Source organism: Felis catus, chromosome C1, assembly GCF_018350175.1.
Source record: "Felis catus isolate Fca126 chromosome C1, F.catus_Fca126_mat1.0, whole genome shotgun sequence".
Classification (NCBI taxonomy): domain Eukaryota; kingdom Metazoa; phylum Chordata; class Mammalia; order Carnivora; family Felidae; genus Felis; species Felis catus.
This window is the reverse complement of record NC_058375.1, coordinates 55378479-55398482: the sequence shown is the minus strand read 5'-3', so window position 1 is coordinate 55398482 and position 20004 is coordinate 55378479. Positions and strand designations below refer to the sequence as shown.

Below are 20004 nucleotides of genomic sequence, written 5' to 3'. Positions count from 1 at the left end.
AAATTTTAGAGACCTATATAGGAAGTTTTAAAACTACAGGCAAGTGCTCAGAGTGGCCCAACTAAAATCAGAGGATCTGTAAGTGAAGAGACAGGGATGATGCCAATCAGAGGGAGTACAAAATAATTTCTGAACAAACACAGATTGCAATTTTAAAGCTCCTCAAGACTCTGTGATGGCTACAGCAATACCTCAAAGCCAAATTAGGGCCTACCAATGAATCATTTCCCTGAACTTTCCTGGATATTTCGTATATTATCTTCCTGCTAAATCTGAGCTACAAAAAGCTCCCTAAATTCCTCGGCTTATGTGCTGCCTTTGTCTACCAATATATCATTAGAGGTGTGCTCACTTCTTCCCTAGGTCGTTCCTGAACTACATGGGATGGGAGAAGAGCTGTCTGTACTAAGTGACTTTGGGTTGGGGTTACAAGATCTGAGCTAAACACTCATCTCTGAAAGTTTAGTGTCTTTACCTATATAAAATCATGTATGTGTCTACCACACAGGGCTGTTGCAAAAGGTATGTGCAGGAAAGTGTTTTGTAAACTATGAAGTGCTATTAAGTCACCAGAATAAAGGTCTGCAAACTGTGGCCCATGGGCAGGCCCCAAGGTTTTGTGAATAATATTTGATGGAACACAGCCACACCTACTCATTTACATAGTATCTAAGATTGCTTTTGTACAAGAGCAGAGCTGGGTAGTTGCCAGAGAATTTAAGGCCTGCAAAGCCTAAAGTACTTACTCTGTAGCTCTTTACAGAGAAAGTGTGCTGATACCTGCACTTAACTAATTCCCTAAAGGCAGGAATTTTATAGTCTTTTTGTCATCACTGTACCACCTGGCCTAAGTTGTGCATAGCACAGAGTAGAAGCTCAAAAAAAACTTAAAAGTCATTATTTAAAAAATTCCTCACGATAATTATAATAGGAATATTAAGACAAATCTTTAGAATTTCTGAGCAAGTAAGCATGTGGGTGAGAAGGCAACAGTGGAAAAGGCTTAGGCTTTTACTGAAAGTCTGTGTTAACAGTCCACCAAAGACTATTAACTGTAGTTATAACATCAAACTACATGATCAGACTGTCCCCTAGGTTATGGGGATATAATAAATATAGGGATGTGAAGTTTCCAACAGTCTGAGGTACAAAACACATATCAAAGAAATGTATGTAACCATAAGCTAATCAACTTAACATTGTAGGCCTTATTTTCCTCCTCTATAAATGGAGGGAAATAAATTTGATGGTCTTTAAGTCCCCTTCAGCTTAATGCCATTCATCATAATTCCAGAACAATTATGTAACGAACTGGAAGTACACAGAAACAGAAATGAGTATGAATGCCAAAGGGATTACAGAAGCTATGACTAAATAAGAACAGATGATACATGATGAGGACTTGTTGGAAATAAATTTGGTATGGTGGAAATGGATAATGGAGAATGTTAAAAGCCAAGCAAAGGAAGCCAGAGCTGACTGGATACCACAATGGTATTGTAGAAGAATTACTATTATTTCTTAAAGATTAATGGCATCCATAGTGCTTAAGGAAGAAGTCAGGTGGGCCATCCAGGAGGCTGGAGTAGCATTCAGATAATCAGAGTTACGCTGGGTTAAGTTTTGACTTAAAAAAAAAATATATTTGCAAGCCTGTTGCAATAAAATCTCTAATTTGCATATGACTACCAAATCTTCCAGGTAGTGAGTAGAGAGAATCTGCAGTAGAATCTTGCAGAGGCAGTTTATAAGGCATGAAAGTGGCAAATGCACTTCATTTTGGTGAACAAATTGGAAGGTAAAAATGTCACAGAAAAATGAACAAATGACTTTCAGGATAACGTACTCTATGGATTTTGACTAAAAAGATGAAAAAACTCACATTTCTAATAATGTTTTGTGCAAAGTGCAACTACTAACAGAAGAAGGTCCTGGAAGCAAACTAGAAAAGAATCTCCATGTTTACAGAAAACCACAATTTCTACCCTTTGGGAAATAAGGTACGGTCTGGTCACAGCTTCTCATAAAGATGTAACATAGCTAAAAGGGGTAAGTAGGAGTAAAAAATTACAGTTTGTTCAGTTAAAGAAAAAACAAAACCAAAAACTATGGAACACACAGAAGGGACATAACTAAAGCCTACAAAACCATAGTATTTTCGCCTACAGGGAAAACCATGTTTGTTCACTTCATACCATTACACCAGGGGGCACTGTAAAATCTTCAAGCATGAGAAAAGATGTGGTATGGGACTACTTTTAACTGTGGCTACTCCACCTACAGATACTTAACCCTAAGAGGAATCAAGGTTGTAGACAGAAGTATCTTCAAAAAGTTTCCAGAAGCTATGGCCAGATTGTTAATAAGAAACTACAATGTTTGGCGGCACATCCCTACCTAACCTGTTGAGCTTGACAGCACACACGACCAACTAAGCCAGCCCACAACACTTCCCTTGGTGATGCTTTCTGAAAGAGAAAACGGGATGAACCATGGGTCTGACCCAGCAAGGCAATTCTTATGTTCTTACTGCTGATGACGACAGATTGCCTGTAGTTCGTGTGTGAACAATATTTCTGAAATGGGTGAAAAAAATGAAAGATGTTACTATGGCTTTTCCCTACAGAATAGCTTGAAAATTGTGACTACTTTAAGATACACTCTGAAGCCTACATGGCTATATCTCGTTCTGTGTCATTATACCTCAATACTACCAATAAATCATCAAGAAAAAAAATTAACTATAAATTTATAACATTAAGCAATTAAATTTGGAATAGTCTTTATGGAATTCCACTCTAGGCATTGAGCTTTGAATAATGGGGGATGAGGCAGAGTCCAATGTCCCATGATGTCCAGGGGCAACCATACCCATTATTCCCTTTTAGATAATTTTGCTTTGGATTTTTAGAGTGTGTGATCCTCCAGGGAAGTGACCAGCAGAGACACCTGTAAATGAACATGACCAGAAGCAGTCCAGCCTAGAGTTTAAATAAAGCACAAATATGCATATAAGCACATCTTTCAAAGGCAGTTATTTGGCCAGCCCTAAGAACTTTACTGGTGCACACTGACCAAATAAAATCACAACTGGGTATTATTTGTATTTTGTGAACAGCAGGAAATAATGAAGGATAGAATGGTGAAGTTAAATCCACCTGACCAATTCATCAGCATTTTATAACAACTCACGTGAGATGAAGGGTTCATTCGATACTCTATGTACTTAAATTCCTAGAGGCAGCAGGACAGTTTTTTCCAAAGCTAGACTAAATAAGGCTCAGATTTTGGTGCACAGCGACTGATACAGACATATGACGGACGCACTTTGCATAATGACTACATTCAATAACAACCCATACTCCCTGTATCACTGGGAGTAAGCTAAAGTTGGATGACTATTATACACTATTTCTGTTAGAGGAAAGGTTTCAGGAAATCGGGGAAAAGGGAAGTCATCATGCGCATGTTCTTTCCTCTTTAGAACACTTTGTAACAAAAATGAAAATGAAATTTCAAAATGAAATCATTTAAAAAATGAAATTTGACCTGATTTATTTTCTCTGTCTTTTCCCTTTTATATCATCTATACCCAAACCTTATTTTGGTTTCTGGGATCAAAAATAGATTAGACAAGGAAAAATACTAATTTCCATTCTTTAATGAGCTTCTATGAGGCATTCAGCTCCACAGTTTTTGAAGAGTCTCTTCTGTTCTCACTGTGCTCACAGTATTAGATAAAAACTATGTGCTTATACTGAATGGAACAGAAGTTAACTAAAACATGCTTTAATAGCTATTCTGATCTGTTTTCTCTCCTGAAAACATACTCTAACATTTGCTTTGATGTATTTATTGTCTCAAATATTATGAATTGTAGTTTATGTTTCATAAGACACTGAAGTCTAAATGGCCTATGAAGATATATCTGTAAATGGATAACTTTAAACTAATGTAAACTCCTATCCTAGTGAAAAAGGAAGATTCTAAAAATCACAATTTTCTCAAGAAAAATCCAAAAGCAAAAATATATGACTCGACAGAAAAAAGTAAACTCACGTTACACCAGGATGAAGATTATATTTCTTTTTTCCAAATCGCGTTTGCTGAGCAAAGAAATCATAACGTTCAGATTTTTTCCACATATAATAGAATGCTACACATTCACCAACTGACCTTGTTCGAACCTATAAGAAACAAACACTTGTTTTTAAGAATCATCTCTTCCTTAAAGGAATTATTTCATGAAAAATATCTGAAGTGTGAAAAATTTAGCTGTACCTTAAGTAATATATAATACTGTACGTATAAAATACAACACTGCAGCAGCTTTGTTAAAACTATTCTTTATGAATCCCCATGGAGAGAAATAATACACTGGCAACAAATCTTCAGATATTTAGCATTATGCTTTTTAAAACCATCTTAATCTGGGGCACCTGGGTGGCTCAGTCGGTTAAGTGTCCGACTTTGGTGAGTTCAAACCCCGCTTCAGGCTCTGTGCTAATAGCTCAGAGCCTGAGGCCTGCTTCGGATTCTGTCTCTCTCTTTGCTCCTCCCTTGCTTTGCACTTTGCACCTCATTCTCTCTTGCTCAAAAATAAACATTTAAATAAATAAATACATAAATGCATCTTAATTTACTATACAAATAAATACTCCTCTATTGAAAATATCTGAAAGTGGCATTTAATTAAAATTAATGTTATGAACAGTATACTTTTACTCACAGAATACCTAGGGAGTCTACTTTTAAATTCCAATTTAAAAGATTCTCTTAGAGGTCTTACTGGTGATCCAGACTCAGTTATTTTACTTTCTAGAAAGGCTGAGAATATTCCATAATGAGTTGAAAGGTATAATAATGCCAATGCTAATTCTTTGTTTACTAAGTTACTCCAGTAACTGGTGCTATATCTACCTATGCGACTGAATGGATCTCCTTACATAAATGTTCAACACCAATGAGACTGGCAAATGATGTGGACAACATTCCCCCTTTGCAATACTTAGCTTGCAAAGCTGGTAGGGTTGATGTATGTAATAAAGTACTGAGAGTTTAAAATAAAGAAAAAAGGTATCTGCATAAGTGCTGGAATGCAAGACCATATAGCTTGAACCCATAAATGTCTAATCTTGAAGTAAGTATCCTGAGGGACTGACTGCACCTAAAGTCAATTTGATGACATCCTCATTTCACTACCTGACATATTTTTCTTTCTTCCCCTATGCTTGCACTTTACAAGTTTGGCCCATGCTGCTCTAAGACTGAAAGCTATCAAGGTTTTTGTTTTTGTTTTTATCATCTTCTCAAGCTTTTTTTTTTTTTGCCTCCTTTAGAATCTTAATTCTATACAGACACCAGCCAAGTCGACTGTACTTTACTGACAGCAAAAATTGAAAAGGTATTTTGGGGCATGCAAAGTTAACAATATTATGAAAAATCTTCAATAAAGTAAGCCTACAAAGAACTTATGTTTAAGATCCAAACTTCAATTTCAGGAATAAAAACAAAGTCTTAATGTTTTCACTGGACCATTCTTCTCCTTAAAGAATTACTGTCCTCTTTTTTTGTTCACTAGAGTATATTAGGTATAGATAGGTCAGCTGACCTCTGGAACACAGAAATATCACCATCCCAAATACTTACAAAAAAATAAAGGTCTTATTTTCCATATGACATTAAAGGCTTTTTTGACTAGTTTCCAGTCACCTAATAGGTTCTTATTTCTTAAAAAAGGGATTTCTGGAGGGTTGCTGCTGCTAGTTATTATTCCAGCTTACCATTCCAGGGGTCCCCTCCCATAGGTAATCCAGCATGGTTTGATCTGAATCTAGGCAGGAATGCTGGAAAACTCATATCCAAAATGTCCCTTTCAACCACGAAACAATCTATTTTTTTTTTTACAATCATAAACATACATATCTACTCATTAGCATAATACATGCCTTTCATAGAATATGCCCTGTGCTGGAGGTAATCAGTTCATCTGGAAACAACATTAAGGAATATGATACATTTTTTTTTTAATTTTTTTTTCAACGTTTATTTATTTTTGGGACAGAGAGAGACAGAGCATGAACAGGGGAGGGGCAGACAGAGAGGGAGACACAGAATCGGAAACAGGCTCCAGGCTCTGAGCCATCAGCCCAGAGCCCCACGCGCGGCTCGAACTCACGGACCGCGAGGTCGTGACCTGGCTGAAGTCGGACGCTTAACCGACTGCGCCACCCAGGCGCCCCAATATGATACATTTTTGACACCAATGCTACAACTCAAAGTATCTCTTATTAGTTTTATGTCTGAGGCCAAATACCAAAATGCAACAAGTTAATCAAGAGTAAACTAGTTAATGCACAACAAAATTAAGAAAAATAAACTCACAGGATTTATAAGCAACTATTTACAGAACACAAAATATACTATTAAATATGTAGTGAAACAAATTAAGTAGATACTACCCAATCACATTAAGAGGTATAAGAAGAACGTGGGGACAGACTATTTAGAACTCAGACTTAAATTAAGCCCATGTAAGCCCAGATACTTTCAACACCATCCTAGACAAGCCATCACACAAAACTTAGATGCTATCTTTAAGGAAACATGTAATGCAAAGGTCCTTGTCATTTCTATTTGCTAAAAAATGTGCTAAAAAATTTCTAGGTATAAACCTAGATATTCCTTAATTTCCTCCACTTAAACTATTGAGATTTTAATTTTGTGCATGCTAATTTCCCACAGAAACAATACAAGTAATTATGCAGTTCTTTTGGGTATACACGGACACTGTATTATTGATATTATCAATATGGAATGATAAATGGATCATGTTACATACAATTGTCCAATTATAAAATTATAATGTATAATAAAGCTGATTTATTGAGATACTCTTCTAGAAAATTAAATCTTAATTAAAACCAAATTAAATATTAAGTATCTGATTTTAGACACTTGGGACTTAAACAAATGTAAAAAATATTTTAATTGTAAATAATGTCATGTTACAAATGTTTTAAAGTTTAAAAATTTAAAGACCCTCCTTTAAAACAATCTGTCCCAAGTTTATGGAAAATAGTTTTAAACAATTCCATTATATATACACATCCTACACAAAAGTTGATTAACATATTTGTAAATCAGTCCAATTCTTAAAGTCATCTAACATCATGCACTGACAACAGTCACTTAGTAAATGTATGCCAGAAAGTCTAGGCATGTTTATAATTCCCAAAAACTAACAGAGTAAAACATTCGTCAAAGAATGTTTAACATTAGAAAATAACTGATATAAGATGACCTGGGTTAACTAGCTTTTTATAAAAGAGAGAACATATATATCATTACTTACTTTATTAGCCTGAATCAAATGAAAATCTTTTCCATAGGCCTTTAGCCCTTGTTCAAAATTTCTACACTCTTCTTCTGTCCAAACAGATAATTCCTCTGACAAAAAGAGTAGGAAAACTGTTAAAGCAATATTCCCCCAAATAATGCACATGAACAGTTACAAATAAAAATGTAAGTTTCTAGTAACAATAAGGAAGTATTTTACTCCTGAGCTCTATTACCGATGACTGCAGAAGATAAAGTGACAAAGACTGTATTTAATAAAATTTTGGATGATTTGGTCCCTAATTCTCCAATTTCAACTTGGGCCACTTTCTCCTTTATGATCTAACTATACTACTACCTTTCAATTCCTTAAATTCACTATGTTCTTTCTAACTTTAGACTTTGTGGTGCTGTTTCCCTTTGTCTATACTTATTTCCTGCCTCATCCTTCTCACCTAATTCGCTTACATCCCAGCAAAAATACCACTTTGTTCTAGAAGCTTTCCCTAACAAGCTTCACCATTCCCCAAATTAGGTCAAGTCCTACTGCAATAAATTTGAATTGAACCCTCTAATTCTTGGAAGAACGCATAACTGTTTTTCAGCTTCCCACCTAGGCTCTAAGCGCCATGAGAGCAGGGACTTCATGATGTCCTCAGAACTTGCCTTCCAATTTTTGTTGAATGAATGAATATCTTCCATTTGTTATGTGATAATATATAGTGTTCTTAGTGAAGCAGAGTGGGAGCCAGTTAGAATAAAAAAAAAAAAAAAAAAAACCCCAAACCTGGACTGATTTTAATTATGGCTTCATTATTTATAAATTATGTTTGCCTCAGCAAAGGTACTTCAATTCAGAGACCTTAGTCTCAACAGTTTGAAATTAAAGTAACTGTCACATTCCATAGCTCACAGGGCTATTAAACAAGATCAAAAAAGAAAATATTTATTAAAAATGCTTCAAGGGCAGCTGGGTGGCTCAGCTGGTTAAGCATCCGACTCTTGACTTCAGCTAAGGTCATGATCTCAAGGTCTGTGTAACTGAGCCCTGTGTTGTGCTCTGTGCTGGCAGTGCAGAGTCTGCTTGGAATGTTCTCCTTCCTTCTCTCTCTGCCCCTCCCGCATGCGTGCATGCATGCATGCATGCTCTCTCTCTCTCTCAAAATCAATACATAAAAAGTATTTTTAACAATGCCCTGAAATTAAAAGACATTATGTGTTTTTTAATGGCCTTATTTTCCCATAAAGAACCAGACTTAATCCCATTTCCCATAATGCTTGTGTTAGACACAAGTTACGTGATATGTTACAAGTTATTTGTTATTCAGCAAATACTGAATTCAGAAAGATCAGTATTACTAAACCTAGGATATACCTATGTAGACTGAAGATCTTAAGTTCTAAATTTCTGCTAAGTCATGAAAACAAATAAAAATGTATTATTTACCTCTAGCCGCTTTTACATTAAATCTTAATCTTCTCAGTGCTTCTTCTGTGTCAAAATTGCATTTAACCAATTCATATAATGCCTAGAAAAATAAAAGGCTTCAATATGTGACCCAGAGTATGAATAATTCACGGCTACAATTTCTTACGAAAGTAAAAGCTTTTCCTGAATCCAGTGTGTGTGTTCATCATTTCTGGAGGACAAGTAATTCCAGTGAATACAACACAGAATTCTAAAGAAAACACTTTAGAAAAACAAATTCTGGGCACCTGGGTGGCTCAGTCAGTTGAGCATCCGACTTTGGCTCAGGTCACGATCTCACAGTTTGTGGGTTCTAGCCCCATGCTGGGCTCTGTGCTGACAGCTCAGAGCCTGGAGCCTGCTTCAGACTTTGCGTTTCTCCCTCTCTCTCTCTCTCTCTCTCTCTCCCTCCCTCCCACCCCACTCATGCTCTCTCTCTCTCAAAAATAAACAAACATTAAAAAAGAAAAAAAAAATTCCATCCTGATTAACGCTTTTGAATACACTGAAAATGGTAAGCAAATACTCTAACTTGGCAGCCATAATATCTCAGAAATTTAAAAATGAAAAGAAACTATTTTATAAAAATCACAAATCCTTTCTTTTTGGCTTTTTGCAGCTATTCTAATTTAAAACAAATGAGAAAAGAAAAGCATTGATTTAAAAAAGGTAAAAAAAAAAAAATTGCTGTCATTAGGTTCACTTGTAGGCAACTTGTCTACCATATCCCTAAAACATTATCCCACATAGTATTCCTAAGTTGATGATATCCACAAGCTCTTAGGAATATCCAAAGGAACTCCAAAATTTTGAAAAAAAGTACATACAGGCAAAATGGTATCATTTTTATTTTAGCTGAAATTACACTAATGAAGTAACCTTAGCTATCGCCGATTCCCTATTGATGACATTATAGGAATTTTGGTGGATATCTTAATAAGAGTGTGACAGCATTTGCATCTATAGATGTAAATGGTTAATTTACTTGGGGAAAGTTGTAAGTTATTTCTCCTTTTAAACCGAAGAACACACGATGTTACATTAGTTTCAGGTGTACAACACAGTGATTGGACAACTGTAGACATTGTGCTATGCTCACAAGTGTCCCCATATAGTATTATTGACTATATTCCCTATACTGTACCTTTCATCCCTGTGACTCATTTATCCCATAATGTAAGTTACTTCTTACTCATGTACCTGTTCATTGTCTTTTATGTGAGATCCTTCAGGAATTGCTTCTACACCTTTCTCATCACCTGTTCTTCTAGATGCATCCTTAAGAAATACAATCACTTTATCTTCTGGTAAGTACTCAGGGTCCCACAGGAGCTGATCATCATTTTCATATACTAAATTAGTAAAACATAGAAGTTAAAAATAAAATGCCAAATCTTGTTAAGAGTTTGTGTTAAAACACTAACATTAAACAAATAATTCACACTTATAAGCCAACATGTTGAGAATTGAGAGGTACAGCATGGTCCTAGGACTTGCCTAACTTCATTCTTGTTCTTGGATCATATTTTATGGCCTAAGTGATTTAAACAATTTTATAACTGTTTCATAGCCAAGCTAAGATGACTTAGCTTGAGTTTACTCAAGTCCAAGCTCTCTTGGTTTGAATAGCATCACCACCATTTACTACCTATATGACCTTGGGCAAGTTACTTCTCTTCTCTCTGCATCATCTGTGAAATGCGGATAACAACATTATATTGGGTTGTAAAGATTTAAAGTACTCTAAAACAATTCTGGCACATTATTAAGGTTCAATGGATGTTAGCTACAACTATTATTTTTGAAATGAGAGGTCTAAAAGAATGCTCACCAAATGTTAACACTGCTTATTTCTTGGTGGTAAGGTTTGGGGTAATTTTTTCTTTTATGTATTTTTCTATGAAGTTTGAAAATATAATGAACATAAATCATTTTCATAAAACAAGAGTCTTTCCGTTTTTAAAAAAAGCATTTCACTTTCATCAGAATTTCCATTATAGTAAGACTAAAGCCTAAATCTCATCACAATTTAAAAAGTGGAAGGAAAGGAGGAAAAACCTAAAATGAGAGCCCTGTGCAAATGTAACTGACAGGAAGATGGAAGACAGACAAAAAAAACCAAGGAAGAATCAAAAGAGAAAAAGTAACAAATGTGACACCATCACTGCTAGGGGAAGAAAATGCTTCAAGGAGTGCTAGACTGGTTAAATGCTTTTCAATGAACAGTGTAACAACTGAAAAAGGTACAATGGGCTTACTAACAAGGAGGGGAATGTTTTAAGAGCCATTTCTGTGCAGAAATGGAAGCTGAGGCCCCACTAGAGAGGACTGAAGAGTAAATGGAAGGGAAAGAAATAAAGTAGGGACTCTTGAAAAAGTTTGGTTTTAAGAGAGGAGAGACAGGTACAGCCGGAGGGGAGGTAGAGCTGAAGAAAGTGTTTGGTTTTATTAGTTTTTAAACATAAGAGACAATCATTTAAATGCCAGTAGGAAGGAACCAGCTAAAGAAAAACTCTGTATTTACAGAGACAGAGGATAACCGACAGTGTCAAAGTTCCTTGTGTTATTTAAAAAAAAAAAAAAAAAAAAAAAAAAAGGAATTAACAGCAGGGTGTCTGGGTGGCTCTGTTGGTTAATCCTCCAACTTTGGCTCAGGTCATGATCTCACGGTTCGTGAGTTCGAGCCCCATGTCGGGCCCTGTGCTGAGAGCTCAGAGACTGGAGCCTGCTTCATATTCTGTGTCTCCCTCCCTCTCTGCCCTTCCCCTGCTCGCTCTCTCTCAAAAATAAACATAAAAAAAAATTTTTTTTAAAGAAAGGAATTAACAGCTAATTAAGCATCTCCTATGTATGAGGCACTATGTTGGGTGTTTTCATATAAATTACCTTGTCTCACTCTGCACCTCCACTACACACATACACTTTAAAATATCGTTCTACTTTTCTGTTTCCCAAAATAGATACTCTTCTTTAAAGTACAAGGATAGGGGCGCCAGGGTGGCTCAGTCGGTTAAGCGGCCGGCTTCGGCTCAGGTCATGATCTCACGGTCTGTGACTTCAAGCCCCACGTCGGGCTCTGTGCTGACAGCTCAGAGCCTGAAGCCTGTTTCGGATTCTGTGTCTCCCTCTCTCTCTGACCCTCCCCCGTTCATGCTGTCTCTCCCTGTCTCAAAAATAAACGTGAAAAAAAAAATTAAAAAAAATAAAGTATAAGGATAATCTCTAGAAAATTTTCCTTAGTAAACCTCATTCCTTCTCTAGCCTGCTGGTATAATCTTAGTGAAACTCTAAATTGTAAATACAATAAAACTACCATCACAAAGTGAATCTGGATATACGACTACTGATTTTTGTGGTCTGCTTAGCCTCTGTTCACTGAAGCGGGAAGTGGGGAAGACTACAGTTTTCATGTTCCTGAGACTGATGGATGGAGGGCGGACAAGGCCTTACAAGAAGTCCTAAGAAAGATGGAAGGTGGTGCGTCCCTGAGTCCCCAGTGTTCTCCCACTTAAATACGCCCATAGTGGGCCTATGAAACAAGCACAGGTGACCTGAAAGATACTTCTGGAATCATTCTGTTAAGTTGCAAATTGCCACAGGATACAGAGATGTCCTGTCTAAGCTGAGTACACAAACATCACCAGATGGCGCCAAATGACAAGCCAGACCCCTAGAACCGTGACAAGACAGCTAGACAGGCTGACCCTGAGAATACAACACCTCATTTTATACAGTGACAACATACTAAAAAATAACCACAGATGAGAACAATCAGCATTTCCACAGAGAATAAATCACACTGTCTACTGGTTCCAGAAACAGACCAAATTATTTTCCACTTAAGTTTACACTCCAAATAAAATATGACTTTTGACCCTGATCTAAATAAAACAGGCAACAGCTAACTTTTGTTAAATGTCTGCTGCAGAACAAAATGCCAAGAGTTCAGAAAATCAAAAATCTACCACTACGATAAAACACAGGATAAAATACAGAAGAGAAATAACATCTCTTGTTGTGTAAATCAACTACCAAGCCTTGATGTTAGAATTTTTTAAAAAGCAACCACAAATATATCCACTTTATATTATGGGAGATATAATTCACATGTGATTATAAGTAAACGAAAACATTCTGAAGGCAGGAACACACCTAGTATATTCAAGTTACCCAGGAAAGGGCTTATTATGGAATTTTAAGTAACAAATCAAGCTCAAATAAAATGGGTTGTCACAATAAGTTAACAAAGTTCAGTGTGTGTGGTGGTGGTTGGGAGGGTGTGTAGAAAGTCCAGAAACCACCACCACAAATCTGGGAAATTAATCCCCCGTGAATAAATTTATATTTATTCACTTTCAGTTTTCGTAAGAAGTGTTATTCTGTTTTTTAATGCTGAAGTAAAAATTCAATGTAATCAATGTATCATGAGGATGAAAATGCCAGTCCATAATCAGCTATGGTATAATGAGGTTTACCCCATGTTCTTAAAAGGACACACTGTGATTAATGACATAAATTTTAAGTTGTTTAGCTGAGCCTTTCCTATATGTACAGGCTAAATGAACTGCCTTTTCAACATTATCATCAACTAAGGATAATGCATGTGTACATTTTTTAGTAAGTAACTTCAGAATCAATAATATGTCAAATGTTCATTAGAAACAAAGATTCATGCAGTCTTTTGCTATTCACTGCTTCCAAACTCCTAGCCATCATTTCCTTACTCTAAAACTCATGTCATGCAAGCATGAAAATTAGACTGGGAAGTAGGTATCTTGGCTCCTTTCTCTTAACCCTTTTCCCCCTAAGTAGCCCAACTAATTCTAATCAACCTAGTCCAGGGTTCTCAATCTCAGCAGTACTGACACTTTGGGCAGATTAATTCTTAGTAGGGGGAGGCGGTGGCAGTCCTCTGTGTGTGTTCCAAGATGGTCAGCGGCATTCAATTCAGTCTTATCACAAAAGGTGCAGTGTTCATTCAGTTTAGTATATGGAAGAAACAATAAAATACGTAACTGAAAAATCATGCTTTTCATTTCTACAACACATCTTTGGGAATTAAATCCTTTCCATTTGAGTGAGGTGGACATCACACCCTGGAGCCCCAAGAACAGATAAATGAGCCAGGGCAAACCAGAAGAGTCACTCTTCTCTCTGGTCACAGTAATTACTTCTGGCTGAGTATGACTCAAACAAAGTTAACAGATTCTCTCTAGGACTTTTGCTGGAGCGAAGGTGGATACAGAAGTTTTCATCTGTGCTGGTTCTGTGGCTACGGGGACAGTGTAAAGCGTAAGCCAGGAGCTCCCAGCAGCCATCTTAGCCTGTCTTGTAATAAAGGAAAGAGGGAAAGGAGAGGGACAGCTGATATCAGAAGAACCCCCAAATCCAGTTTTATCTGAAGCCAGGCCACCCAGAACTTTCCAGTTAAGCAATCAGGTAAATTCTTTTTTGCTGAAGCTAACTGAAGAGGATTTTTGCCAATTGTAAGTAAAACAGCATGAACTGATGGTTTCTGAAAATCTGAAAAATAAAACCTAAATGTAATGAGTAAGATTAATCATCCATTGAATACTAATGTCACTCACTGAGTACTTACAATGTATATGCTGTTAAGGCTACCTGTGAAAATATCCTATGTAAATCCTCATGATAGGCTCTGTAAATAAATGCTCTTTTACAGCTATTTTATACTGAGGAGAAAAGGAAGTAAACATGTCCAAGGCCAAATGCCTACATACTGATCAAAGTTTACTGACTCCGTATTGGCTTTGTCAACGTTATTCTGCACCCACCTAATACCTCAGCCACCAAATGTTTACTAAGTGCCTATGTAACAGAATCATACCAGGTATTAAGGATGCAAAAAATAAACAAATGATTACAATACACTGCACTGAGTAAACTGCTAATTTACATAAATTTAAGAAAATTGTAATACTGTAGTTGAGATTATATAACAACAGATACAGGTTCAAAGAGGAATTTAACGTGACTGTAACAAATCTTGTTTATGTAACTGAAACAAAAGTGATAACTGAGGGGCACCTGGGTGGCTCAGCTGGTTAAGTTTGTCAACTCAGTTTCAGCTCAGGTCATGATCCCACAGTTTGTGAGATTCTCTATCTCTCTGCCCCTCCCTACTTGTGTGCGTGCTCTCTCTCAAAAATAAATACTCAGAAATTAAAAGAAAAAAAAAGAAATGATAGCTGATGAGGAATATATATGCTGCATGGAGTCTAGTAAAAAAGAAATCAGGTATCAGAGAGAAAAAAAATCATCAGTATCTCTCCAGGATACTCAGTAATAGGGTTTCCTTGTATCAATGAAAAAATTCTAATCCATTTATCAAATAATTCCTACAGTGACAGTATCAAGGTATCAAAGTTTTGTGGCATTTTTTTTAATCAAAATCACTCCAACCAAATGTTCTCCCTCTTGAATGTGTGCTCACCAAGCCAATGAAAAATATCTTGCAAACTTTTTCCTAGAAGGAACAGAATGCACTAATCTTCAGTATCCCTTTAACAGTTTTTTCCTAACAATGTAATTTACCTAAGTTTCACATGAGTTTGGTTTGTGTGCACAGGGTACCCTAAGTGGTGACAAATTCTGGGTAATATGACAGAAGTATGAATTACTAGAAATACAAAACTGAGGAAAGAACCTATACTACAGTGACCCCTCTAAAGCAGGATCCCCTTGCTAAATCTAGTCGGATCCTCACACCATCTACAATGCTTGAATTCTCATGGTGAGTAAAATTTGTAAATTGTATCTGTTCCGGGAAAAAATAATTATGCATAATTGCTTTCTAAAATTACAATAAAATTGAAAGCATCAAACCCAAATTTAAAACAACGGAAGTTAAAGATCATTTATTTTCTATATCGGACAATACAAACATGTTAAAACATAAAACATATTAAGAGCTAATTAAAACTACCTTTAAGCCCTAACACTAACCTGCCATATGTAAAACCAAAGTATTTTCCTACCCACCTACAAAATACGAAATTTTCTGACAGACACTACTATTTTTCATAGTCAAAACTTAAAAAATAAATAAATAAATGAACAAAGGTCTAACTTTCAGCTCTTTAGTTGGAGAAAGAACTCAATGGTGAACATGTGCTAATCATTATATAGTACATAAGCAAAGCATAACATTTAAAATTCAGTTACAAAAACAAATACAAATGTCAATGGTTCACTTATTTTTGCACACAACTCCAATGTATTCACAAAACTATGTATAGAATCTTACTATATAACAAAGTCACTCCATATTGTACTTTTAATGTTCCTGTATATTGCAGGAATTAACTTGAAAGTAAGTACAAGCTATTGCTGGTGTGTTAAAACATTTTTGCTGTCACTAGAATTTACTGGCCTGTGGTGTTCTCTTAACTGCCTCTACCTACTGCTTGCCCTGAAAGCAGGTGCATTATAAAGGAAGTTTCTGGAGAGAACACTAAAAGGAAAACAAAGGTCTTCTGCAACTCCAAAAGGCTCTGCATATGTAAGCTGAAATGTGAAGACAACAACTGAAATAAAAGAAATGAACAAAGATTTCTAACACTGAGTGATGTCATACTATACATGAACTCATTAAAAACACACCCACAACATTCTTTCTGGAACTCACCCCAACTGAATAATCTAAAACAGACTTAAGACCTCAAGCATTTTATGTTACTGGAAGTTTAAGTACTTACGACTTGGAATTTTTATATAAAATGATAGAAAAAATCATGTAAAATTTAAGTATACAAGTTGTTTTCCCAAATTATTTTACAAATAAACAAATATTAAAGTACTCAATTTGAGTGATATTAAAAGTTTCAAAGCTTACCATCAAGCTTTTTAGGTCATTATGTACTTAAGTTTTTTTAAACCTAACAGCTTCCACTGACATAAAACAACCTATTATATTTAATTTATACAGGTTATAAAGGATTTATCCAGGGAAATTAAAATATGAAAAACAAAATTAAAAGTTGAGATGTTTTAAGTCACTCAGTATGAAAAGGCATTCAATTTTTTCTAAGAACAAAACTGGAAAAACAGAACATTTTCTTCTTACAGAGATAATGAAGGGTCTTCTTTCATAAATCAATGGGGTAACAAACTGTCCTGGTCTCATTCCATTATAAAATAACAGTTCATCACTTCAAAAGCATAAATTCAAGCTATGTAACTTTACTAATTAACCCACCTTTTTCATTTTCTTTGTATCTACAAATGCCAACTGGAATCTCTGCTTGAAACATGGAGCCCACCATAATCTCCTATTTTAGAAATAACATAACACATTAGTAAGATCTAGTAACACAGATTTTATATCCATTTTCTAACTTTACCATCTTCCTAGGTAAACTGTTCATGGTTTCTCTGTCATAAAAGATACAACCAATTAACTACCTCAGAGGAGTATTGTGAGGATGAATGAGTTAATAATAAAGAGCTTGGGTATGATTGGATGAAAATATTAGTAATAATAATGGGGTGTAATGCAATATACACAGTGAATACAAACTACTTCAAAATATGGAGAAAAAGAAGTAAAAATGAGTTCTTATAATTCAAACTGCAAACACTCTGAAAAACAGAAAAGCAAATTCAGATATATTAAGGTATTTACACTGTAAACTATGGTCCCTGGATCAGCACCATCAGAGTCACTTGGGAAACTGTTAGATATGCAAATGCTCAGCTCTTACCTGAGCCCTACTAACTAGAATCTCTGGGGATGGGACTCAGCAAGCTGCTGTGCAGGTGATTCTGACATACACTCTTATCTGAGAACCACAGATTCAAGGTAAAGAAAAACGGGTTTGTATAAAGCTCTGTAGAGGTCAAATGGATGAAAGCCCACATGGATAAGCAGGTTAGTGACTGACTTTCACAAAACAATACAAAATGAAAAAAGTAACCTCCCCAAAACAAAATTAAATCTTACTTTAGGAAATTTAGTCATCAAATCTATGTAAAATCACAGGTTAGGGGAAGCTGGCTGTTCAGAAAGATAACTGGAGATCATCACCGATGAGATATTACAAAACACAGGGACCAAGATTATAGACCCTCCTTTATCTGGTGGCTAAATGTTAAGACTGAATCTACTGCATTTTCAAAATGAAGATGTAGGCAGAAAAGGTACAAGTTTCAGGTGACAGTTTACCAGTTTAAATAACAGGTGAAATAACTCTTAGGATTTGAAAAAATTCCTCTTATTGTCAACCCATTGATACCACGATCTCATTTTTTTCTAGTATAACTTCAAAGACATACTCTATGCAATTAATTTTTTGCTAAACCTGCATAGGAAAACCAGTCAATTTTCTAAGAAGAATTCACATACAAGTTTTCTCTACTCTTACAGGTGAATTTTATGTCTTTGATATAAAAAAAGAGTACCCTACTATCACTTCTTGTGCCTCTTTTAACTTCACTCATCAATGCTTACCATAGAATAGACAGTCAAGTTATCAACCTTCCCTGTCTCAGGCACTTCTAAAAATATTAATGCCTGGATCCATTCCAGACCAACTAAATTGTAATCTCTGGATAAAGGCCCTGGTAATCAGTATTTAAAAGTTCTCCAAATGATTCTAAACATAGAGCCAGGTTTGAGAACTTCTGGACTAGTGTAAAAATAAGACGACCTCTTTTCCCTATTGAGTTCAGAACACGTTTTTACATGCTAATCTGTAGGGAAGGGAAATAGCACTTAGGAGCATTATGTACCAGGTACCTTATGTGTAATTTTCATTAAATCCTGTGTAATTTTCATTAAATTCTCACCAACTTCAACAAGGCTGAAATTTTTATTTCTGTATTTATGTGAGATGAAACTCAAAACAATTAAGTTCCTCAGGAATGCACTCTTAAGTTCTAGGGCTGTAACTTGGACTCAAATTTGATTTCAAAGCTGTCTCCTCTGTCCCAATTCCTAGAAAAATTTAGTGTCTTACAAGCCTTAGAAGATGATTCAGAATCTTGAAAATTTTTACTACAACAGTCTAAATCATTCTAAAATAAAACAGTCTGGATTTACTGTGGCCTGTTTTATTACGTAATTTCCTGAGGAAGTGAATACTCCCCCATGTTGTCCCTCTTTTAAGCTTTTGTTCCTTCACTAAAAAAAAAAAAAAATAATTCAACACTTACTCAAATACTCTACTGCACACTTCAGACATAAAAACAATTTAAGTTGGAGAAAAGAGATATAAATTTGAATATATGGTAGAAAGTAGTAGTTTAAGGTGACTTTCAAGGTTTTTAGTTTTCATAATTTCTGCATGGTGTAGGAATCAGAAAAAACTGGATTGAAGAACATTTGCCCAAACAGGTCACATAAATAGTAAGTAACTTTTGTGATCCTTGTTTTCTGTCTTCAGCCCCATCTTTCATTCATCTTTCACTCAAATTAATACATACTGCACTGAGCTAAACTTCCCTTACCATTCTAACTCACAATGGTATCGCTGTCTTCTAAACAGCTCCTTGGAAACCCAGAAATGGACCAACTGTGGCTGAAGCCCACAATACCTGGGAGCCCACTCCAAGTTCATTTGAATACTTCATTCTTCCTAATAGAAACTCTTTAAGTATAAGATGTTCTCTTATTTTAATTACCAAGGTGTCAGCTCTTTAAGTCTGCTCCAAGCATCCCAAACCAAAAAACTTTAAACTTAAAAAAAGCAAACAAAAAAACAAAGCCACAAGAAGACTCAAAACTATTAACTAATTAAATAATTAAACAATCATGACTTAAAAAGTATAGCCAGTCCACTGATTTTGATGTTTAGAGCTATTCTGCTTCCAAAGAAATGATTGTTTATGCACTAAATTTAAAATCAGACCTAGGAAAAAGAACAGCAAAAAATGCTCAATGTAATTTTTAACAGCAAAACACAGTGATATGTCTCAGTAAGAATGACATCATTTCGGGGCACCTGAGCTCGGTTGGTTGAGCATCCAGCACTTGATTTTGGCTCAGGTCATGATCTCACAGTTCAGAAGACTGTGCCCCATGTCTCTGTGTTGAAAGCTGCTTGGGATTCCCTCTGTCCCTCCCCCTGGCATGCACAGGCTCTCTCAAAATAAACATTAAAGGAAAAAAAAAAAAAAAGAGGGGTGCCTGGGTCGCTCAGTCAAATGGCCAACTTTGGCTCAGGTCATGATCTTGTGGT

At 35.8% G+C, this 20004-nt stretch overlaps 1 protein-coding gene across 15 annotated transcripts in view; it reads right to left on the bottom strand.

The window, feature by feature from the left end:
- Positions 1–20004, bottom strand: part of MIER1 (MIER1 transcriptional regulator) — a 60837-nt gene that overhangs the window by 5926 nt on the left and 34907 nt on the right. For 12 of the 15 annotated variants that reach the window (XM_045035980.1, XM_019837205.2, XM_045035981.1 and 9 more), the window contains 5 exons: positions 17025–17097; positions 10007–10158; positions 8786–8867; positions 7355–7449; positions 4060–4187 (listed from right to left, as the gene is read on the bottom strand). In XM_045035980.1, coding sequence (XP_044891915.1) covers positions 4060–4187; positions 7355–7449; positions 8786–8867; positions 10007–10158; positions 17025–17097 — 530 coding nt within the window. Of the gene's footprint in view, positions 1–2397; positions 2577–4059; positions 4188–7354; positions 7450–8785; positions 8868–10006; positions 10159–17024; positions 17098–20004 lie in introns of all 15 variants that reach the window. The other 3 variants (XM_045035988.1, XR_006584371.1, XM_045035983.1) reach the window with 3 other exon arrangements.